General features: G+C 43.9%; 1 protein-coding gene across 5 annotated transcripts in view; it reads right to left on the bottom strand.

Annotated features, from left to right (window-relative positions):
* Window positions 1–24,006, bottom strand: part of garnl3 (GTPase activating Rap/RanGAP domain like 3) — a 73,123-nt gene that overhangs the window by 28,808 nt on the left and 20,309 nt on the right. For 4 of the 5 annotated variants that reach the window (XM_053870705.1, XM_053870695.1, XM_053870730.1 and 1 more), the window contains exons 2-4: window positions 14,148–14,217; window positions 3,077–3,151; window positions 1,339–1,438 (exon numbers count right to left, since the gene is read on the bottom strand). In XM_053870705.1, the coding sequence (XP_053726680.1) occupies window positions 1,339–1,438; window positions 3,077–3,151; window positions 14,148–14,217 (245 nt within the window). Of the gene's footprint in view, window positions 1–1,338; window positions 1,439–3,076; window positions 3,152–14,147; window positions 14,218–19,619; window positions 19,862–24,006 lie in introns of those variants that run through there. The other variant, XM_053870713.1, reaches the window with a different exon arrangement.

Raw genomic sequence — 24,006 nt, 5'->3', positions numbered from 1 at the left:
TTGGGGACAGGGCATTAGAGCCTGCTTCTGTAACCCTCTTGGTCCTCACTGAGTGGTGTGGTTTTTTGGTAACAAAAAAAAAAAAAAGAAGGTCCTTCCTTCGGTAATGTGGAAGTCACTACAGGTCCCATGGGACAAACATACGTCCGATGCCACTGATAAAGTGGGAGCTAGAACTAGTCTCCTTCGTTGCATGGGTGAGCTGCATGCAGAGAGAACAGGATGCACCAAATCTGCCTGGTGACTCAGCCTGGCTTCTGTGCTCTGTTAGCTTCATCAGCTGATCATAAGTGATGGCTCCCATTCCCTCCGTGTCTGGTGTGTATCAGATGTCAGATGCTGAGTGTGTGAATGGCTCCAGTTAGTTCATTTCGCGGGACAGCAGCCTGATCTTAATGGTGTTATGCAGTGGATACAAGTGTGTGGTCCGTCTGGGGAGACGGTCCATCCTTCACAGAGCTCCTTCATTTGAGGATCTGAGTGTGTTGAGTAGTTTGACAGGAACCATCTTATGGTCGAGTGCTTACGTAAGGAGACGTGCAACACATGCACTACATATTCAAGGCTCATCTCAATCCAAATTTATATCACCTAGAATACACGTTAAAAGAGTAGCTTGCAAACAGACTGCCTTGAAATGTTTTGGCATTTAGCTGGGTCAGTTCCGTCAAGGGGAGATTAGCGAAATCCATGCCAAAACAAAGATGGATTCAGGGCGGTTTGATCAACGATAGAGAAGCACATTTTTGTGCTTCATATAGACGTCACAGTGTCTTTGGTGTCGGATGACAATTAGACTCGGAAATCTGACACTGAATATTGAGATGGGAATGCGACATTTAACCCCACACAGAAGCACCCCATCACAGCATCCAAGCTTGGCCGGTCCTTCTCTGTGGGGTTTTCTCTGGGCACTCTGGTTTCCTCCCACAGTTTAAAAACTTAATGATGTGAATTGGTGTCTTCAAATTGTGTTCTGTGTGTGTGTTTGCATGTTTTGCCATACTTGTGAGTACCAGGTCTTGACAAGCCACCTTCTTATGAGGACATTTTGGCCTGTCCTCACAAGGTTTAGAGGGTTAAACGCTATTAAAAGTAGTTACAGTAAGGGTGAGAGGCTGGAGAAAAGCATGATGGCATTGAACGGACCTCACGAAGATGGTACAACAAACCTGTGCGTGTGAGAGTGACTGTCTGTTTCTATAAGTGACCTGTGATGGACTGGTGACTGAGCGCAGCCTCTTGTCCTGAGCAGCAAGGACAGACTCCCATCTACAGCCACCAGAAACCTGCTGAAAAATGCTAAAAGTCTAAAAGGAATCACAGAGCGGCACTGACCTTTTCCAAGGAAGTACTTGAAAAACCACCTGGTGTGGTACTCTGGATTCTCCAGGTGGACATCAGTTCTTCTCCACGTTCCTGGCGTGTAGTCTGACGTCTGCTTGGTATACACACACGCACACACACACACACACACACAGGGGCAGGAAACAGATTAACTACATTGACAACTACGGTTATCTTTTGTCAAACATTCTGTTTAGAGACCTGCCTCAGTTGCCTTTCCTGCAGTGACTCCGATCTTGTATTGGACATTCACAGTTGCATTGCAGCATTGACTGATGTACATCAGGACTAATGGCAACAGACCGTGAAGCAGCATGATGCTTCCAGCTCTGCAACATCTTTGCTCTGATGTTAATGTTGTTGAATGATTATAAAGTAGCGTTGTGCACCGCCTCGGCTAAAGTGAGAGCTGCCACGCCACCAGAAAAAAAAAATCTTTTTAAAGACGAAATCTCACCTGATCCAACTTATTAAAAGGAAGTGGAAACATTTATTCACAGTTATTTGCGGAAAAATCCCGAAAGAAACATCATTAAGACTGAAGTCCTCTGCTTGAGGAACAAGACACACATTCCGGCCGGACATATGAAGAGATGGACCGCGTGAGGACCGTCTTTAAAATCTTTAAAAACTAGTGTTTTTATTGTCACCAATTCATAATGACAAAATGATGTTGACATTTATATACAATACATTGTTTAATCCTTGATTATTCCATATATATATATATATATATATATATATATATATATATAAATTTTTATGAAAGTGCTCAACACACTTGGTCAGCACATATGTATTTTTAAAATCAGTGAGACTTATTCAACTACTTGGTCAATGGTTATTCAACCACTGGAAGTAGTTATTGTGAGGCAGCACTGTCACATGTCCAACACCAAACAGGAAGTCGGCTGTCAGAGTGGGCTCTCAAAATAACAGTTGGTGGTCTATTGCAAGCTCATCAGGAACATAGGGTGACAATCGCATCTGGACTAGATCACATTTATTCTCATTTTGGCATTCAAGGTTTCAACAAAACACAATGCAAGCATACTTTGTAAGATCATGAATTATTCATATTGACGGCTGATTCCTCATTACTTCCACTTGTGAGAACAGTTTTCATGATTACTAATTTTGAGCTCTGAAATTACCAGCGTAAATATGTTTCTCTCCCTCTCTCTCTCTCTTGTCTTCAGTTCAGTTGCCATATAATCCTGTTTTTTTTAACTTCTGAAAAATACAGAAATGCAATCATGATAGCATTATTTTTTGTTAAATGAAACTATTTTGGTAAATGCGAGTCATATTGTGGCATATCGTTCAGCAATTCAGTTACTTTTTGATAAGAGCTCATGGGATTTTTATAGAAAGACTGAGTGAGTTCCTTTAGCAAAGGAAAAAAAAGAGGATGAATTAGCAAACATAAAAACAGCAGTACAAAGAAAAAAAAACACTCCAAGTGAGATGAAAGTCTGTCATTTTAGAAAGAAAACAATCAACCGCATCAGCTGATCCTTTATTTACTTTCGGCTGTTTCCTTTTCATTTTTCATGCTTTTTTTGTAAGAAACTATACAATGACTAACAATCTTGCCCTCTTGCTCTGTGGACAGATGTTCTCACTAATCCCCTCAACTTCAGGTCATCTCATTAGTTGAGTCGGTTCCTGTTCATCCTGGTCCTAACTGGACTTGGACTTAGCTGCCACAGGTTAGAAGAAGACGCACCTCGTCCGAGGACCCGTTCTCCACCCTGAAGCGTCCTGCCCTCTGGATGGCCCCATCTGCGTCGCTGGAGATCAGCTGAGGAAGAGAGGGACTTACATTAGACCACGCAGCCGCACACACATGCAGAACAGAGGAGCGACAGACACTTCACCTCCGCACAACATCACAGAGCAAAAATCCTGTGGCGCCAACTCATCGTCTCTCCAGCCGACTCTTTTGTCACCCGATTAATTACCTAAGTCCTGCTGCTTCGCTCATGTCTACGGCGGCGACAAATGGAGACAAAGAGGCGAAGACTTCCGTTTAATTGGGACAAATTAACGACTGACAAAATGGGAAACTACAGGGGCAACTTATCGATAGACTTGTTCATCACATCAGGTCCTTCGTTCAGGCTGTATATGACGTCCTCCAAAGTTAAAAATCCGATCCTCCTCAGCAGCTAGAGACAAGCACCAGGTGCTAAAGGCAGATGCAGACATCATAGCTCGTGCCAACCCCATCAATGACCACAGCAAGTCAAAGGTCATAATGTTCCACAGCACATCAGCCATCGAAGGGCAAGTCAAACAAAGGCAAAAGAGGTGGCTATGGACAGCCTAAGTCTCGCCCATCTACTTCCGCCTGATGGGACCTGAGTTTACAAAAAATATGAACGGGAGTCGATGGAGCGATGACAGTTATTTTCTGATCCAGCTTCAAATATGCCATAGGTCTCACAAGATACATGCTAATGCGGCGAGAGCACTGCTTTTCCACCGGCATTAAAAGTTACTTTAGGTTTTATGTGATACGTAGTCGCAAACTACGAAGCTCACCACACTGGATAGTTGGTCGAGTGAGAGCCTGCAGGCGGGACAAGCTCTCCAGGGACAAGGTGAGTGTTGAACAATGTCAGCTCATGCTTGCTAGCTTCTACCTTTTATAGTTTGGCACCTTTAGTATTTGCCTTCGTGCCACAGCAGTCGGCTTCTGCAGTGAGGTCATACAGGTGATGTTTGATTTGGTGTCCAAATACCTATTTTTACAAACAAATCATAAATTACGCAACAAGTGTAGTCGAAACGCTCACCATTATTTATCATGTAAGCTAAGGTACAGCATATGTGTGATCCAGGGCCAGAAAATAACCTTGATCTCCCCATAGACGTTCATTCCTTTTTGTCCAATCTTAGGTACCATGGACTGACTGGAATGGTCGGCGACTTAAGCTCCCTATTAGGGGTGTGTTCAAAATATCGACATCGGAATACAGCACATCACCTCTTTACACTTTACACGTTCCGATACAGAGGTGTCAGAATAGATTTTGCACATCAATTCATAAAGCTTCCCAGGGCTTCTATGAACGCTGCTCCATACTATCTTTTGGTTTTACATCATTTGAATGCCATGTTTTGGGACGCACATGTATTGCAGTACGTATCATATCGCGACCACTATATTGTGAGGTTGCTGGAAATATCCAGCATTAGTGGGTATGGATCAAGACGACGGATGTGTGAACGTCTGATCACTCGGAGTCGAGTCGACTGGGCTGTAGCATCCGCTTTAAAGACTCGGAACATGCAAGGCTGCATGACCACTGATGTGTTTTACTACATGAAACACAAATCACAACTAAGCATCTAGAAACAGACACACACTATGCTCAGACTGTGCAAATGCAAGGCCCTGTGATATGACTGGACTCCAGTCCAGACAACACAGAGCTAAAATACCAACAATGCTCTTAAGAAACGAGCTCTCATTTGGCAACAGGTCCAGTCTTTCCAGACTGAGGACACACTGCAGGGAAATCAGAATTAGAAACGGCGACAGCAGCAGTGAGGCGTGACAAAACGGTTGCCAAAAGTAAAGAATAAAAAACACATATCTGCAGTCAGAAATATTACTTCAAACAAATCTATGAACAAATCTTGTCACTAAAATCAAAACAAAAAAAGTTTGACTTGAAAATATGACACGAAAAACAGGGTATAACCATCCAGAGTCAGGATGAAGAATATATCCTTCATTCTCATACATGTCATTATCTTGTCTCTCTGTCTTCCATCTCTCTTCCTCTCACTCGTATTTCCTTTTAAGCCCCTTTTCTCCCCCAACATGATCTCAGCCCATGATTGGTTACCAAGCAACCGCTGCAATTTCTCCTCACTTGTTGCTCTCGTCTTTCCCCCTAAAGTGGCATTTCTCTCATGGCCCAGACTCGTCGTCTTTAATTATGATTTTAATCTGCACCGCTCAACGTAAGAGATCGCAGTGGTGCGGGAGTGAAATGTGATCATGTTCAACAACACATAGCAGGCACCATGAATCATGTCTGTGAGTTGGCATTTAAATTGAAATTTATATCATGGCCTGAGTACGATGTGGGAAAAGGGACAACCCCCAGATTGTCAATGTCACGTCCCGTCTGAGCAGAAACTAATCGTGGCTCGACGCCACCAGGTCTGGTCCGCGGGCGGCACATCGCACTTGGGCAGCTCATTAGACTGGGTGTGCAAAAGCCGAGCAGAAGGGGAGAGCGCTGGACGAAAAGGTTATTTAAAGTCCATTCACAACATTCCGCCGGGCGGCCGTGAGAATGGAAGGCGAGAGCTTTACATCCCGGATAAAATCATTAAGAACTGTCACGCTAACTCGATTGTTCAAGCCAGATTAAATTGGAAATTGAATTTGGAGCGCTCTTTAATTAAATTGTGTAATTTAAGCGTCACAGACTCAAACATGTGGACGGCACGGATCGTTTTCGTGTCACCTTGTGTATGTCAGCGCTGCAATGAACATCTGTTGCTGGCACGTTGTGGATTTTATTTACTCGTTTTCACATTCGTAATATGCAATGACAGCAAGGGGGGGTGGATTATGATTCAGGAGTCAGGATTCAGCAGTAAACTCACCAAACTGTTGCACATTTCTTGTGTGACTACTCTGTGATTTTAAAAACAGTCATAATGAGACTCAAGTTGAACAGCTGCTCCTCAACTTCGACAGAAACCACATGAGGTGTCTAGTCAGGACAGGCCTGAAGACAGACCAAAGATGGAAAGATTAGATTATACGTTATACCTCTCAGTTGCCATTTGAGTGGCCCAGAAGTCTTCAAAGTGAATACACGTGACTAACATTAGATTTAAAAGTTCCCATGAGGTAGAAGCAAGTGGCTGGTTTTGGGCGATTTGTCACTTATCGGCCTCCATCATATGAGTCCCTGCCGATATTTGTCCGGTTGTGCCATCTTGTGCAAAGAATATAGCCTGCCGCTCATTTGTGCCTTTGGCAAAGTGCAAGTAAATCTCTTGCCTCGGCCACTGACTGCATTACATGTTGTTGGGAAGGGTTATTGAAGCGTTTTTGCAAGTTAGCCAGTCAACATTTTTCAGTTCAACTTACGCAATAAAAACATTCTGTATGGGAATGTATACTGTCCATATCTTCTCATGGTAGGTTTGCAAACAAATGAATGTATGCGCAATTTAATTTTCTTAATACCAAAGCCAAATCTGACAGACAAACATCGGCCCAGAATATCGCAATAATATACAGTGGTACCTCGGTTCTCGACCACAATCCGTTCCAGAAGCGATTTGTTCGAAATCTGAATAGATTTTTCCCATTACAATGAATGGAAAAAGAAATAGTGCGTTCCAAGCCTTAAAAGAGGCTTTTGTAGGAGTGAATGTACAGTGTCTGCTGCAGGTGCGCTGTTCCTCTATGTGTGTGGCCGCTGCATGTGGGAGGGGTTGCCGAGTGAGTGACGTCTCTCCAGAAGTGAAGAGGTGCCCGGTGCGTGTCCAGCTCTGAATGTGCGCTTCTGTGCAGTTTGGCTGTGACAAAGTCATAAACCAAGTAACGCTCTGTCCCAGACTCGCCTCATCCCTGTCCCAGCTCCAGCCCACAACAGGACATCAAACCCTGGAGTGCGTGCTCCAGCCTCGGAGGTGTGGAGAGCGAGCACCTCCCCTGTGACCCTCTACCACGGTCCAGTGCGGAGACAGGAAAGGTTTTACAGTCAGTAAATGTAGCTAACGGGACACGTCTGCATACAGAGGCTGCGTTATACACAATAACAAAGCGCGTCCTGGGTCACCTGATCGGTCCGCGCACGTTGTGCTTTTCCGGGGGCGTTCCAGTTCTGGATTTTCGTTCGAAATCAGAGGCAAAAATATCTCAAAATTTTTGTTCAAACTCTGATTTGTTCGAAAACCGAGGTACCACTGTGTACATATGCAATACATGAATATTGGCCCTAAAAAAAAGCATATTGGTCAAACACTAGAGTAATTCAAGAGACAATAATGATACATGACGTTAGTATTTGATACACTACTATATTGAAGTGTTTGAATGAAAAAATGAGAAGTGTCACTCATTTTCTTTGATGAGATGAGCTTGTGAGGTCTGAATTTGTGCAGACATTGAAGTGGTGTTTATAAGTCACAGCTAACCTAATTCTCCATTGCAGGTGTTCTGTTTATAATGCGATGGCCGTGTGAATAGAGAGCCCAGCGTGTCTCCTCCAGGTGTGAAGCTCAGATAAACAAGGTTCTGTGTAATTACTGTCTGTGTCTCAGAGTGAAGCTGCAGAAAACCAACTCCTGCACCTCTTACATGCATATTAATGAGAGTGGGAAAAAACAAATATACGTTCTGTTGTGATCCTCCAGGAGCTTGTTTTTATGTGAGCAACTGCTGCTATTCCAATAAAAAGTGCAGTGCAGCTATAGGCCTCTATCTCTCTCGCCTCCTGCAACATTAACCGTCCAATCGCAGGATAATGGAGGAGAAACCAACGCAGCGTTCAGACCGATGCCGCACCGCCTCCCTGGTGTATTTATTTATGTCTGGATGTTGTCGGGATGGAAATACATTCTGTATTAAATGTGCATTTAGAGGGAAGTGTCAGCGGTGCTGTGTGAGGCCAGCGCTGTGGTGTTTTCAGCAAAGAAATCATGAAAAATGGCAGGAGAAGAAGGGAGATTAGGGGCTTTTGGGTGTTCATGTGTGCGTCGACGCACATACATCATGCAGGCACAGCCTCTGAATCATGCAACAGAAGAGTGGCAAAGGAGGAAAAGCTGCACTCCAAAGGTTCCCTAGGGCAAGGAGAAGCAGCAGAGAGAGCGGGTGTGGGGTTGGGAGCAACTGTTCTGCTCTACGTTCTAACAAACAACTCATAAAACACAACACTAGAGTGAAATGGTGAAGTGATAGGGCAGTGGGGATAAAGGAGAGGGGTCATCAAAAGCAGGCAGAGGGACGGAATAAAGGGAGGCGCTGCAGGGAGTGTCAAACCGTGACAAGAAGACTAAATAATAAAACATGTGGCTGAAATGCCATGTAGAAGCATGGGAAGAGTTCGAAAGCTCTCGATCTATACCTCTTCTCACTGATGGCTGGTCAATAGGGGGCGCTGGAGCAGAAACACCACACAGTACCAGCACGAAGCCATATGGTGCATTTATTTTATTTTTTTTCACAAGAACATTTCATTGATTATTGACCATATTTTCAGCTAGTGAGTGTTTAGTGCACCAAAACATGTCACCAATGTAACTTTATTTTGGCGGGAACACCTTTCTCTTTGTTACATCCTGCCAGTGGGACAGTGCAAAAAATGCCCACTCAACAACAGACACGAAATATGGTGACTCGGGTCTCCAGAACTCCAAAATCTGTGATGGAGGAAGAGATGAGACAGTTTAAGGTCCCCACAAAACTAGGTTACTTCTGCATACAGTAATTAAAATAACAGTATATAATATTAAATCTATTTTGATGCAGTCTTCATTACTATTTTAGAAATCATGTAAAGAAATATGTTTCATGTCAAGGCACTTTAAACTATGTTTTTTCATGTATCTGTATTATATTGACAAAAAAACTGGTTGAATGTTTTCGACAAGATCAAGAACCTAGAAACAGCCAATAATGCCTCAGGTTAGTTTTGACGCCTCTGTTTTACCCAGATGAGCTGCCAGAGGTTTCTGGCTAGAATAAAGTCTGGGCCTCTTTGCAGTGGCTGCTGCCCCCGTGGTCCAAGCTGAAGACGGATGGACAATGTCATAGTTGTGTTGTTTTATTTTACCCCTGTCAGTTCTCTGTGCATTGACAGAGGTTGACACTCCTCATCTGACGAAACAAAATAAGGGTGCCATTATTAGGCCACTACTTATTGTTACTTTTAATGAGAATTGTATTCTATTTACAATGCAGCCATTGATGCTCCCAGTATATTCAAAAGATCATGTGATAAATGGATGGCCGGTCCCACAAGTCAACTTCTTGAAAGAGATTATTTTCATGCCCCAAAAAGTATAAAACAAATCTTCAGATGTTTTAATCCATGCATCCCAAGACTGCGCTTTTCTTCTCAATGTTCGTTGTGGGTTCATAACCAAAAAAGGCTAATATGTCAAGCACATGCAAAAGAATTCTGTTCGTAGGTGAAAGGAAGAGGTGCAGTCACACTAGGAACAAGTGCTAATTCGCCCTTTGGGGCAATATTAATGATTTAAGAATTGTTGATACAGGAGCTTAAAATTTAAAGAGGTAGAAGACTACAAGACAGATGTTAATATGCTGTGGCAGTTGATAGTGCTTCGGTCAAACCAAGGGGGCGAGACAGTCAACACAAAGGACATCTTGCTTTACCAAGTGGGGCACAGTGGTTGGAAAAAAGCCACAGACTGTTTATATCAAAGATGCAGAGAAGTACAGGATCCCCAACCACCAACCATCAATTCAGAAAGACCAATGTATTCCCTGCTGTTGTACTCCAAGGCCCTCACAGATGACAGTTTCACATTATTCATACTTCATGGATGATGGGCTTTGTGCGCGTGTGCTGAGAACCCCAGTTGCAAAGAGACTTCCTCAGATGCTGGTTTCTGATTTGACTTTTGGACAAAGTATAGCGGTGAATAGAGACTTTAAACTGGAATGTGGCTTCTTCAGCTCCAGTGTACAGGGGTCGACACCGCTACAAATTCACACCTCAACATTGACACTTAAATGGTTCCACTTCGTCATTTCACAGACACAATTGAGCTCGTAATTCAACTGGCCTCTGAAAAGCCAGAGCCCCCAGAGACAAACACGTGAGTGTGTGTGTGTGTCTGCATGTGCGGGCGTTGGGGTGTTAAATCAATACTTTTGTGACGGCTGATAGATAATTGATCTCATCAGTCGGCCCGTTCATGCACACTCACAGTCCTCAAGGAAGGCACAGAGGATAGGAAGCCACAGGGAAACATTAAGCAGCGGGGGGGAGGGTGAGAGAGAGGTGAGGAGGAGGAGGTGGAGAGAGGTGGGTGCTGAGTCGGTAGGGTTATGAGAGGGTGACTGGATCCGATCGATGCTACCGTTAAGCCATTCACGTGAACATGTTTCGGTACTCAGACGCATCCTTGTGAATGAGAGGAAGTGATAGGTGGACGATCTCTCAAGCCGTCCTGAACACGGCATTAGTAGCTGTAGTAGCAGCACTTGTCCATTCCACAGTTTACAGCTGTTCAGCACATCAGCATCGGCAAGAACTATCTGCTTTCCATTTGGTTCTTATTCACTCATGTGTTAGCATAACACTACAGATCAAAACATTTTAAAGCATTTTAAAAACGTTGAGAATAATCAATATGCAACATGTGATATATAAATATATATATATGCTCCGATCGATCGGCAGTTATTATCGGCTGATTTCAACGTGATCTGTGAATGCTGATCACTGCCAGTCACCGCCGATCACAACAACCGTTCACGTGACAGCCGGCGCTCTGATGAAGCCCCGCTGGTTGTGATGCGTCCGCTCCTCCCTACTCGCTGCTCACTCAGCAGCAGCATGTCTGCTGAGGAGGTTCTTTCAATCTGCTATAAAGTTTGCATCCTGCAGCACATGCACGGGAAAATTCTGTGCAGGGAAGTGGCTTCAAATGAAACACTCCATTTAAAGCACCAGCACATGACAGTGCACGGAGAGTTTTCTGGGCTCATGAATGTGAGATTGCTGGTTCCTTAGCAGCAGTCTGTTAGCGTAGCTGACGCTTAGCAAGACCCGCCGGTCCGAGCATGACATTCGGAATGACAAGAAATGATAATTAATTTTATCGAGGTAGATGAGCAGCCTTTCTCAGGTGTCGTGGAAATGGAAACAACCGGATCTGTCGCCGTTTTGGAGTCTGGTGCAGCATTTGTTAGCCACCTGAATCTGAAACTTTTGAAAACATCCGAAGTGGAAACTTTCATAAATGCAGTGCTCTCTGTCTCCGCTACAGTATGTACATATTTCAGTCGCTAGAGATTCACCTGCGACGTCTCACATCGAATTAAATGTTTTTTCAGTTGTCCTTTTGACAGAATACTTCTATTTTTTGCCTCTTGAAGAGGGATAAAAAAACGTGTCTGAATTAAAATGATTTAAAGTTCATGTTTTCACATCATGTACACAGAAGGTCTCGTCATTCTGATTAGTCCAGCACAGTGTGAGGCTTTAGTGACCGAAACATTTCAGCTGGTTTGACAAGTATGGAATGATTGTATCTGCAGACAAAAACTCAAAAGCGGCAGACAAATGAACGTCAAGTGGCCGCTCTTTGCTGCAGACTGATTAACATCTGAAACCGACCACGACAACTGTATCTGCCCATTCGCACGATGACGGCGCTGGAGATGACTAATCTCGTGATCGAGCCTCCCACCCATGGAAGAGGAGCCGGGTGGCAGGCGCAGCAGATAGAAGCGGTCCCTCAGGAGTGGGCAGGAGTCCAGCAGGTCAGAGGGAGAAGGAGGTTGGGATGGATGGTTGGACTTAATGGGCAGAGAATTACATCAGTCACAGTTTATATAGCTTATGTGTGAGAACTTCATTGGCCGTTAATGTGCGTTTGAGCGCCCATTGGAAGTGACGTCAGACAGTGCCCATGATGATTTGAGGACACAACATTGAGAGAGATAATAAACACACAGGGATCCGCCTTGGCACATTAAAATTTGCTCTTACGGCTCTCATTATTCATGTGGTTAGAGTTAGGGTTCCATAGCACAGTCCCAGAATGCACTGCGACAGCTTACGCTATCAGAGAAAGAACCAGCCAGCCACCCATCGGCAAGGTTTCCACCATAAAATTTAAGAAACCGCAGAATGTATTTCAACCCATGAGAGGAATTGGCGGTGGAGCGATGCTCAGATACAATGTTGCTGCTCCACACATGCACGATCTGGACGACACACTAGCGATCTATTTTCTCACATGGAAAACAGGGACTCGGACTGAATGGAGTTTCACCATCTGGACTGACACTTATGATTCATCACGAGCTGTGGCAGGTGGGGGGCCGCGTCACCCTTTGACACCAAGAAACATCCAACTTTGAGTCCATAACAGTGAGAGCCACTGGAACTGACATCTGCGCCTTGGCTGGCGGCAGATAGAGGAGCCTGTTAGCCTCTGTTTTGACATCATTTTTTTCTTCTTAAAGAAGAAATTCAAAATGCTTTGATTAAATAGAGAACCAAAAAATAAGTGTCCTGAAATTGGGAGGATGATTCTGCTATTAGAAAGAGTTTCACGGTCCAGTTTTAAGGTTGACAAACACAAACAAGGGCAGATAAACACAGTGACACGCACAGGACCAGAATAGATGTGTTGTGACAGTGCAGTCAAAAGCCTCTGAGGCAGCAACAGTAACGCTGGTCGGCAGCTGGGAGAGAAGCCGTCTGCTCGCCAGTCACTGTGCTCGACTGACAGCTCGCCTATCCACCTCACAGACACACACCGGTCTCCCGTGAAGACACTCACTCACACCAGTGTTACGACACACACACACACTTAAAACAAATCTAAAACGACCTCAACAGTGTGTGTCTTCGCGTCTGTCTGGAGGACCTTTTTGTTATGACATTTTAGTCTGCGCCCACCTCCTGCCAATCACCCCCTTGTCTTGCCTCGGTTCTCCAGGAAATACAAGACAATTTGCTATTGTTCTGACTGAATTACAAGCGTCACCAAAAGTGCTGAGTCATCCTATGTGCTGCGTGATCTTTTGTGCATTGAGTTTGGACAGTTTTAATTTTGGCAACAGTTACTAAAACTCTGGAGTCTCCAGCATGTAGCTCACAAGCTGACAGTAGCTCCAGGCTCAACAGGCAGTCAATACTACAAATGTAATTGGCCTCTTGTAAGGATTTCCTTCTTATCAAGCTGCAGGTGCGCTGCCCCTCTTGAATGGCCATCAAGGCTTTCCAAGCAGACACAAAAGACGGTGAGGTTTAGTCAACTACCAGCCGAAAATTAGCATCCCACCCATCACGTAATCGACGCCTGGGGTGCATGACATCATGACTGTGGTCGGAAGCATCGACAGGAAACTGTGGTATGCGGCTCGCGACTTGAGTCGAAGCGCACCATCAAGCCACCTCCTCTTAAACATGATCATGCCCCATAGTCGCGCCACCACGCTTCCTACCCTCATCCACCACATGCATGCACCTCAGCACTTCTATTTTGGCAGGTATCCTTAGAAAAAAAACAGAGCGCAGCTGATCAAAAACACAGTTGATATGGACTCTACTCCAGAAACAGGAAGTCCTTTCCCTCGATAAATGCTTGCTGGTGATGTATAGTAAATGACAGAAACATTTTCGGCATCAAACAACCTCGTCCAGGCCCATCACGAGGTTGTTGTCTCATGCTCTGCCACAACAGACGAGTCTGCCTCTGTTGATATACGGCGTGTGGTTCCTCCTCAGCTCTAATCTGACGCTAACGTAGCACCCAGCGCTGACACCAAAACTCACAATGTGTCTGCGGTAGGAAGTGCGAAAGCCTACAACTTCCTGTCCTCAGGAGCTATCGGGACGTGCAGACTCGGCTCACGCACACACACACGCACACACACAAGATGATGACTCAACAGATTAGCAAAGAGCCGCGAAGACACACAGCGTGTCGCAGCATCACACCAAGTGAAGAGGGGAGGAGGGTCACATGAGGAGCCCGACCACACCTGTTAGATCGTGACTCATCAGAGTCCACCACAGCGACAGGGAGAGAGGGGCAGGACTCACCAGCTCCACGGAGCCGTAGTGCTTCCTGCTGAAGTCTCCACGTCTGCAGCCCAAGTCCTCTGAAGCAGAGCTGCAACACAAAGACAAGGTCATTAACAAGTACTTTAACAGTGTAGTAACAGATACTTTTACGACCAAAAAAAAAAAAAAAACATCCCTCTTGCTCGCTCAGACTGAGTCTAAGGCACAAGCAGGGGACCAGACCGCTTCTGACAGAGACGTGCCCTGATTGAATTAAGCCAGAGTAATAGAAAGAGGCAGAGAGCAGACCGCTCCCCGACAAATACACACTGATACACGCTGAAACAAGAGGAAAGAAAGCATTTCCTTTGACACTAAGGAGATAAAATGACAACTGGAACATTTAAAACAATAATAGACCCAGTGGAATTCATTTAGGAAGTATAAAGATCAAATAAAAGTGGGGTAAAATGATGTGTAACAGGGCATTTGTGTGTTTTTAAAGTACTTACAGGGTCTTCTGAGGAGACTTCAGGGAGCAGTATAAAATAGCAGCTCAGTCTCTCGTCCTAGACTGATGATTTCTGTTCATTTATAACGTCTCAGAACCCTATTCCTTCAGCTACACAGCAAAACATTGACCTGCTAAAATGTCTCAGCACAGCACAGAGAGAACTAGCCAAGCTAACCATGTACCAGGCAGCAGCCCATGTCTCAGCGCTGATCTGCAGTCCTGGTCATCAAATTACCTTTGATACGCCCCAAACTGAGCAGAAAAAAAATTCATAGTGGGAAAAATAAAACATGGCAAATTATGGCAATTCAGCTCCTTGTGTATAACCTGTGATTTCTGCAGGATTGTAAATGTCATCAAAGTCTGCTTGAGTCCACCTGGATATGAGGCTATCAATAAAACACAACTGTTTGCTGGGAGGAAGTGCATCTAGAAGCCACAGCTATTTCTCACGCTGCTCGGCTGCGGTGCGCTGAACAGCAGAGAGGAAATGTCACCAAAATACTTGTGTATGCAGCGACACATTCACCTGGCATTTCTTAGCACAAACAGATGCATCTCGTAAGAGACCGAGCTTCTCCTGGCAAGGCAAAAGCAGCAGCTCCAACATTACAGGATAATCTGATGCATGATTCCTCATTTCAAATGACAATTTCTATTTTTTGAAAGAGAAATATTAATATATACAAGTACGCAAGATTCACCTTTTGTGGACTTTCAAAACAAATAAAAAATTTTGAATGAAATCGGGTGGATTCCTTCATCTGTATGTGCTTTTCTTTTTGATTCTATGATCAAATGGAGCACACTGTTCAGTAGCCGTGGTGCTGTACAATTGTAAAAAGTACAGTATGATCCCCTGATAATCACGGGATAACTGTACAAGAGAGGACAGCCGACCTTTGTTAAGGTTTAATGCCAAATTCTTTGTCATGGTGGCATGGTTTGTCAATGTTTTCATAGCTGAAAATGAGGATTCTCTCACGCCCTCATGCTGTAGCCACAAAACGGATTTCATTGGAGGAAGATTCAGGGCAGCGATTTGACTTTTTAGCCGGTAAAATATTTTTTGGTTCGATACAAACATTTCACAAGGAAGGATAATCAAAGCCACATATTCCTGCTGTACTGAGGTTGTACTGACTCATTTATCCAGGGCTTATTATTGATTATAATTGGGATTGAGAACGACTTGATCCTCCCCTAGGACGTATTTTGGGTACATCTTTGTGGGGACTTTTGTTCGGCACTTTTCATATTATCTTCCTACCACCTGTGTGTGAGAACGTAACGTGACAAGATCTTGGTCCGAGGGATTTTTCTGGCCAAACATATTTGGATGTTGCATGAGGCAACCCATAGGCCTTGGTAAAACCTCTTGACCAAACAACAGGACTGAAGGGTGTCAGATTAAATGGCCACAGTTGGAAGGGTGGAGGTTTCTGAAAGGTGCACTTAAGTGCAATATATTGAGTCAGATCAACATCAGCCACATATATCGACGTGTGCGATGAAAAGAAAGTATAAACGGAACTATGCGCACTGTGAAACAATGAACGCTGGTCTCATGTGAGTAATGCTGCCAAGTTAACGCAATATATCATTGCCTGTTAAAAATGAAGCAACGCTGCGATACAGCACTTCAAAATAGTTTTTTAATGACACCACTGTCACTGCCCATTTATTCAAAGAGTCTAATTTATGGTCAGCTCAACTAGCTGCAGCCGTCAACCTCCTCTCTCCCTGGTCAGGTTTCTGTCTCTCTCGATTGTAAATGGAGGCAGCTGTTTATACATAATGTACGGTGGAGCATATAGGAGGCATTTTTAAGTGCACCTCGGCTGCAGGACGAATCCATCAGTGTTCTCTCAGCCCACATGCGTGCAGACTTCTTCTGCATACTACAAGAGAATACACTTTTATGACGGCGTTAAAATGCCTTTTTCGCAAACCAATTTAGGGGCTTTGCTACGCCTCACGTGTCCTCTGAGAAAGAATCACCAAAAGTGTTGTTGCCTGGTGGGAAATGATGAAATTGCAACAACGCAGCGGCCGCTAAGCCGGATTCCACAGCGCTAAAATTGAAAGTGAAGCTTTATAGGACAGTAGTGATCGTTGAAAGATACTGTGCTTGTCATTGGGAGGAGGGACAAGGTCAGAAATGAGTTGCGCGACGGCTCATGTGGGGAGGATTGGAGACAAAGTTAGGGAGGCCAGATGGTTTGCACCCATGGAGAGGAGAGAAGGTGTTGGGCCAGGAATGTTGGAGGAAGAGAATCAACCAGGCAGGTTTGCTCTCATAGGTTACAGAGCAACAAAGATGATACCAGATATTACCCCAATTTTAGCTGTTTAAGTGGAAAGTTGGTGGGCGCCGCTAGACACTAACAGCCTAACTAGCTAACCCACAATAAGAGTGATGATAAATAACATGATTCTGTTCATAATTCTTTAACACAACAGCATCCGGATGACAGCCATTAAGTTCAGTGAAGATATCAGCTGAGGGTGATATAATTCTTCAAATCTACACTCCACTCGGGGAAGCAGAGTCTGAGCTCTGATCATTATTGTTTTACGTCCCGCTGCTGTACATCGGAGTATTGTGAGTGTGTCATGCTAGCAGTTCATTTTACAGCAGTGGAATATCAACACAAGGAGACACAATGAGATCGTAACACAAATTAAATAAACATTCAGTGACAGGCGAATAAATATGGTGATCGCAATGGCATGGGAATCGCCAAATTCAGTAAAATTACCATGGATAAACACGGAAATTTAGGGTGTCTTTCTGAAAAAAGGGGGGTCCAATTTTTTTCCAGGACGCTCAGTCGCCCCTCCATCTAAAGGCATGTTCAGTGAACATAAAGATGCAGACCCTCTGGCTCAGCTCTTTATGTCACCACGCAATGGAAAAGTGAACCTTGTGATGCTTACGACTTCATATGCGACACACATCCCTCTTGTCCTCAAAGACCAGCTGACGTCAGCAGTAATGACTCAAATAAAATCACTCACCAACACAAATCTGACATACCGGGATTCCTACACAACTTATGACTCGCTTGCTACTTGGACAGAGCATTCTATGTGATTCATGTTGAGCACTGCGTACTTTGTCGCCTCCTAACTACAAGGGTCACACAACCTGGTAAAACACAGTTTTGTACACGACAAGAAAAGACCCTATAAAAGCCCACCAGTTCGACATAACTCTCCCATCTACTCACAGAGCTGGCAGCTGTACTCTGAGTCTCTGGCCAGTGGTGATGCAGTTTTCACAGCAGAGTATACATATGTAAACCAGGATCAGCCCAGGGAGTGGAGGGGAGACCCAGTCGTCAAGGTCCAACCATTTTCCGCACATGGCGCCATGCTCAAGGCCGCCATTTTGCCCAGAAGGTAAAGACTCTATCACTCCCAGTCAAGGACTGCAAACATGTGGCCAGGCTGTAAGACCCGCTCATATCTGGAGGTACAGTGTTCAATCCAACGCTAATCCCTCTTCCCCTTTTCTTGCCAAAAGACCCTGAAATCACAAACGCTCTGAGGCTACAGCTGCCAAATCTCTCATTTATTTATTGTCAACCACAAACAAAAGCCAGACCATCGCTCTAACGGATAATTGGGTCTTCTATTATTGTGATTATCGATCAATTGGGAGGAAATCAGAGCTAGGCCACAAATGAACGGGTCGTTTTCTAGCCTCACAGACATTCACGCCTGTTCCTAATAAACACTAAGGCAGGTTTTTGGCACCTGACACAGAATAGCGTGAACCTCCACCAACATGAAAGAATCTCCGTCAACCAGGTTCCAAGGGTGTCAATGCTACACGTGAATATGAAGCTGAGGAACATCCACAAAAACACTGACAAGAGATTTTAGTGTGGGGAACAGGTCAGAGCCAGCTCTATTGACATGAGTGACAGTTCAGCATCATGACAAGCAAAACTGAAGGAGTCATTGTAAGAGCCCTTCAGACGGGTGTAAGGACGGCTGCCTTTTTATCAATTAAACTGTTTCACCGAGACATAAACTAGTCTGTAAACAAACAACAAAAGTCTTTGAAAATAAAATGGCTAACACGCGGGTTTGTCCAGTTCTAATGGAGAGCTGGCTGCAAAAACTAAATGTATCATTGGTGAAACACTGTAACTAATTGCTGAAAATGCAAATGTTAACATTATTATTCCTTAAAGAGACATATATAGTCATATAGTCAACAGGCTGAACTCCTGTAAGGCTTCTGTAGAACGTCGCCATCTGTTATTGTTGATGATAGAAGCCGACAATTTGGACCAACGTTTGGAAGCCAGGACAAAAAATATAAGGGCATTTTAGAGTTATCAACGGTCCACTTTAGATCTGCCCCTTTAAAGTCACTGGCCAATTTCAAACGCAGATCTGGATGTAGTTAACCCAACATCATCACTACAATGGCACAGGAAGGATTGGAGCAATTCACGAGCAACTCAGCAGAAATGCCTCTACTCCTGGTGCAGTTGGTGCAGCATCATCATCATCTTCCTCGTCACCATCATCACCCTTTAAGCTTTCAGTCTCCCGGAAGTGTCACTTCATCTTAATGCTGACTGGAGGACCATAATGAAAAGCCTGCAGGTATGAAGAGTTGGAGCGGAGCTGCAGCCAACAGGTCTCAGGCACACAATGCTGCACCACCTTTGACTGGAAACATGAATTATTCATCGTTCTCCGTGTCGCTTCTCTGCAAACAATAAATAAACCAGAGAATGCGCAAAGTTCCTGCTTCTACGGAGCAAAAGTTTCGCTCAATTCATTTCATGAACGGAAACTTGTTGATTCTGCGGGAGAATACGAGGCGAAAAAGACAACCTCCCAATTGGTTGTTTTCATCTTTACGCACCCCATTTGCGTTGCGCACTTGTTTGCGCGGCGGGGCTGGACGCGATCTGCGGGACTTCAACACACACGCATGCAACAGATGACAACAAAAGGTTGTTTTTGTTTACCGCTGATTGAAAGTCAACAGTTTGTTAGAAGCTGGATCCACACTGTTCATGTCCCCATGCGATGTCAAGACGACCAGAAGCCGGTGGTGTTTGATTTCCCTCTCCTCCGTTCACGACCTCTAAAAGCTCCGAAACATCACCGCCAGCTCAACTCCGAACCAAATCCCTCCAGGTGTTTGTGTTTTTATTTTCTTCCCACTAGTCACAGCATGATGAGGGAGCGGTGCGGCTCTGGCACAGATGATGCGTTCACTGTCTGATCTCTCCTCCCCCTCTGTCCCCTCCCTCCCGATCGTTCTCTCCCTCCCTCCCCCCCAATGGTGAAGCCGCCACATGGATACATTTTCCTCGCTGGAGGCTCCACGGAGTCGAAAAGCCACTCGGTGCAATTCATTCTCTTTACTTTGAGATATGAAAACAGATGTTACATCACCGGTTACGCAAAGCCTCTCCCCGTTTACTGGAACCCGGAGCGCCAAAGTGATGTCACAGTGCACAATAATGTTTCTTTTTTCATTATTCCCGCCAGCTATAGGAACAGACCCTGAGATATCCACATGCAGCATCGGTCAAAGCCAAACAAGAAGGCGTTCTTCACAGCGCAGTCTGAACGGCATCTCAAGATTAAAAATAACACCACAAATTATTTCAACATTCATATGTACTTATCATCAACCTTTTCCTTTCATGGCATTAGAAAAAAATATTGTCTATTGTTTAACTGCATTCCATTCATTTATATCTTTTTTCTCTCTTGAAGGAAGGTGAACTGAGCCAAATCTCCATTGTGCCCTGGGTCTGACCCATGGCATCCCCCCGAATGGATGGCCCAGGCACATCAACTGGCTTGTGGAGGAGAAGTGGTTCTACTTGGGCTAGTTATACAGAGGAACTTGATGTAACATCACTTCCCCATATGACCAGATGAGAGTTTTTAAAAGTCCAAGCACTCAACTGCACCTTCCATCTTTCCATCACTCATGAACCAGAGGCCAACTTCTGCACAGTCAACATTCGCGGCAGGACATTTCACTATAGTCTCTGACTTAAAGGAGGGCGATCTCACCCTCATCCACAAGCTCCCTCAAGAACAAGATGAGATCACACCCAACTTTCAGGCAACACGCACACATTTTATATCTGCATTGAAAGAAACAACAGTCTAAACCAGATGACTTCTTTTGGCTCTCTTCATATTGGGACCAATCCATCACGTTTATGTGTTCTCTGGGGTCCACTAATAATCCGGGTCCAGGCTCTTATGAGGTCATTCATTAATGGACGCCCTGTCTGCTCTCTCCTGATCTCTCACACGCTCAGTTTTCTGCCTGCACTGTGTTGTTCCTTCCTCTGACTCATTTGCAGCCGAGCGACACACACCTGCTTGGAATTTCGGTGTTAATTTCAGTCAACATACATGTTGCTTTTCCTGTTTAATGCTTGTTATAATGAGTCATTTACAAGAACAACAAGAACAGCATAATAAAGGAATTCCTTCGACAAAGGAGGTGTATTTTTATGATCCATGATCGAAAGACAACACAAAGATTTTACTTTCTTGAAAATATATACGCTCTGCTAAAACCCTTTCATTATACGGAAAAAACAATAGGATTTAAAATTGATCAATCTACTATTTGACTTCATGTAATGATCACAATCCCCTATGGCTTAAAGGAGTCATATACTGGAGCCACGAGGTCTCAGTCATGGAATGTATTATTTGTGTCTTGCTAGCACAGTCAAACTGAGGATGCAAACATTTATTTCATAAGATCCTGTCAGTCAAATTGATGTGACACAGATGCTTGCCATGTCCGTATTTTATGTTACTTTTGACCTGTTATAAAAACAAGAAAAGCCTAGCCAAACCCAGATACTGACTCTCACCTTATCCCCTGCACACTGGCAAATTTCATGGCCAACATACTTCAACTCTGTTTTTGGTTCCTTAAAAAATTAAAATATGTAGATCTGGTTAGTCAAAGTGAATCATATGCTGTTAAAGAACTCAAAATGCATCACTGTCACTCATAAAAGGCTGAAAACCCCCCAAATCCAACCAAACTGTATACATCATCTTATTTCATTCAACTCCAAAATCTGTTGAGAGAAACGAATGGTCAAAATAATAATAAAAAATAAAAAAAACTAAAAAAAAAACAACAATAATACTACTACTACTAATAATAATAATGTTAAGAATTATGCTTATTTATGTCTTATTAAAATGAAAATGATTGCTGCACAATTTTCAGGTCAAACACCATCACCAATTTCTGAAAAGCCCAACCTGCCGATTTTGGACAGGACAAGCATACTTCTCATATCTAAGAGTAAAACCTTCCACAAAAAAAGGTCATTTTCAAAACAAGCAAGGGATAAACAGGGCAATCGTGGCAGTCTCTCGTGCATTGATGGTAACTTTTACTTTGTGAAGCCAAGTCTCTCACCAGATGCCGTCGGTGGCTTCTACAGCTTCAGCCAAACCAAACAGGTGCTCCGCTTCAATGGCCTGCCAGCACTAGCTATAGCTTTTGCTTGATTTCATTTCATTTCTTTCATTTCACTCTGAAACCGCGCAGAATTTTATGTTTTCAACTTAACATTAGTGTCCGCATTATAGTGCAAAAACAAAAAAAATACAAATCAAATGTCGAGAAGTTGAACCTTTTTTTTTTATTTATTTTTTAATTAAATGTATTAAATGAGTTGGAAATTTTCCAGTGAAGCTCTGGAGTGAGGACATGTCGTGGGAAGGGGAATGTTGAGTCTACTGAAAGTCCATTGCATCAACATGCAACACGGAAGTAGGGCTGGGTGACCACGGCAAAAACAAGAATCAGAATTCTATTTCTACCTCAGTTTTGGTAAATGTGCAACAGTCCCAATGTCCAACACGTTTGTTCTCAAAATATGAGTGAGTGTTAAAGACTATCATTTACTCTTTATAAAAACACAAACCTGTCCATTCAAGAGGCAAGAACATCTTCTGTCAGTAAAAGTTTGGGGGCCAGCGTTGCCTTCTTACCGACTTTCCAAATCCTCCTGGAAACTTTTCTTTAGAAAAGCGACAAATTTTACCACTTTTTCTTTCGTAGTTCAGTAGGTCACAGAGAAGGAGCTGCTCTGAGAGTGTTGTGTGACAAGGGTTTCAAAGGTCGCTAGCTTTAGCAGGAAAGTCACCCATGTTGGCACCCCATACTGCAGACCGTGGGATAGCCCTCTTTTCGTGGAAGGATACGGAGACATACTTTCATTTTCACGTAGATGAATCATCTAATAACAGATCACGCAAAATAAAGGAAATGGGTGCCACTGACCCGCCACCCTAGTTACCATCTTATCTCATACATATTTTCCCAGTGACCCTGGTTGAGTGTAAGTATGTAGATAAGTGACAGCTTCTTGGAGACACCTGTAGCGCCAGAGTGGCGGATTCCCCGCCTCTGTTCACTCCATGAAACGAGAGAATGGAGCAGAAAAGTAAGAAGCGTGAGGAAAGGGAAACATTAGAATGTGGCACCAACATGTCAGGGAGGATTAATCCAGTCCCCAGCAGCAGACAAATATAAAGAATCGCAGGTGACACAGGAGCTGCAGGTAAATCTGACACCAACACACACACACACACACACACACACACACACACACTACATGGAAGCGCAAAGGAATGCTGGACTCAGGCTACATGGCACTCAGCCGTTCATCCATTTTTAATCAGTAGGAACCACCACAGCACCACAGCAGAGGAAAACACCTACAGTCACCACACACACACACAAACACACGCACGCAGGCGCTCTGCCTGTTCTCTCTGAATCAAAAATTGACTTTTAATAAGAGCTCAGGATGAAACGCCGCTGTAATATGCAACAGCCCGAAGCCTGTAGAGCGCAACCTCCTCAGAAGCTGAAAATAAAGCGACGCCTCCGTTTTTCTCACGTCAGGATCAACTTACAAACAACCAACCCGAGATATCTGAACTCCCCCACCTCTAATTAGAGCCCCGGGGGCCGATGTGGCCCTCACACACACGTGTTTTTTATGTCTTGTGGGGACATTTCATTGACATAATGCTGTACCCAGCCACTCATCCTAAACCTAACCATCTCCAAATGTTTTATATATATATATATATATATATATATATATATATATATATATATATATATATATATATATATATATATATATATATATATATATATATAATGTAATTATTAATAACGCTTACTTAATTACAACAAAAAATAATTTAATTTAATTGAACAGTTTGCTCTCCAGACAACAGGGAACCTTTGTCAGTGCAGGAGTTCCTGGTCCACTGATCACACTGATGCACAAGACACGTGGCAGTTAGGATGATAACAACAACAACAAACAT

This window comes from Synchiropus splendidus, chromosome 1 (assembly GCF_027744825.2).
Source record: "Synchiropus splendidus isolate RoL2022-P1 chromosome 1, RoL_Sspl_1.0, whole genome shotgun sequence".
In the NCBI taxonomy this organism is placed as follows: domain Eukaryota; kingdom Metazoa; phylum Chordata; class Actinopteri; order Syngnathiformes; family Callionymidae; genus Synchiropus; species Synchiropus splendidus.
This window is presented reverse-complemented; position numbering and strand designations above follow the sequence as displayed.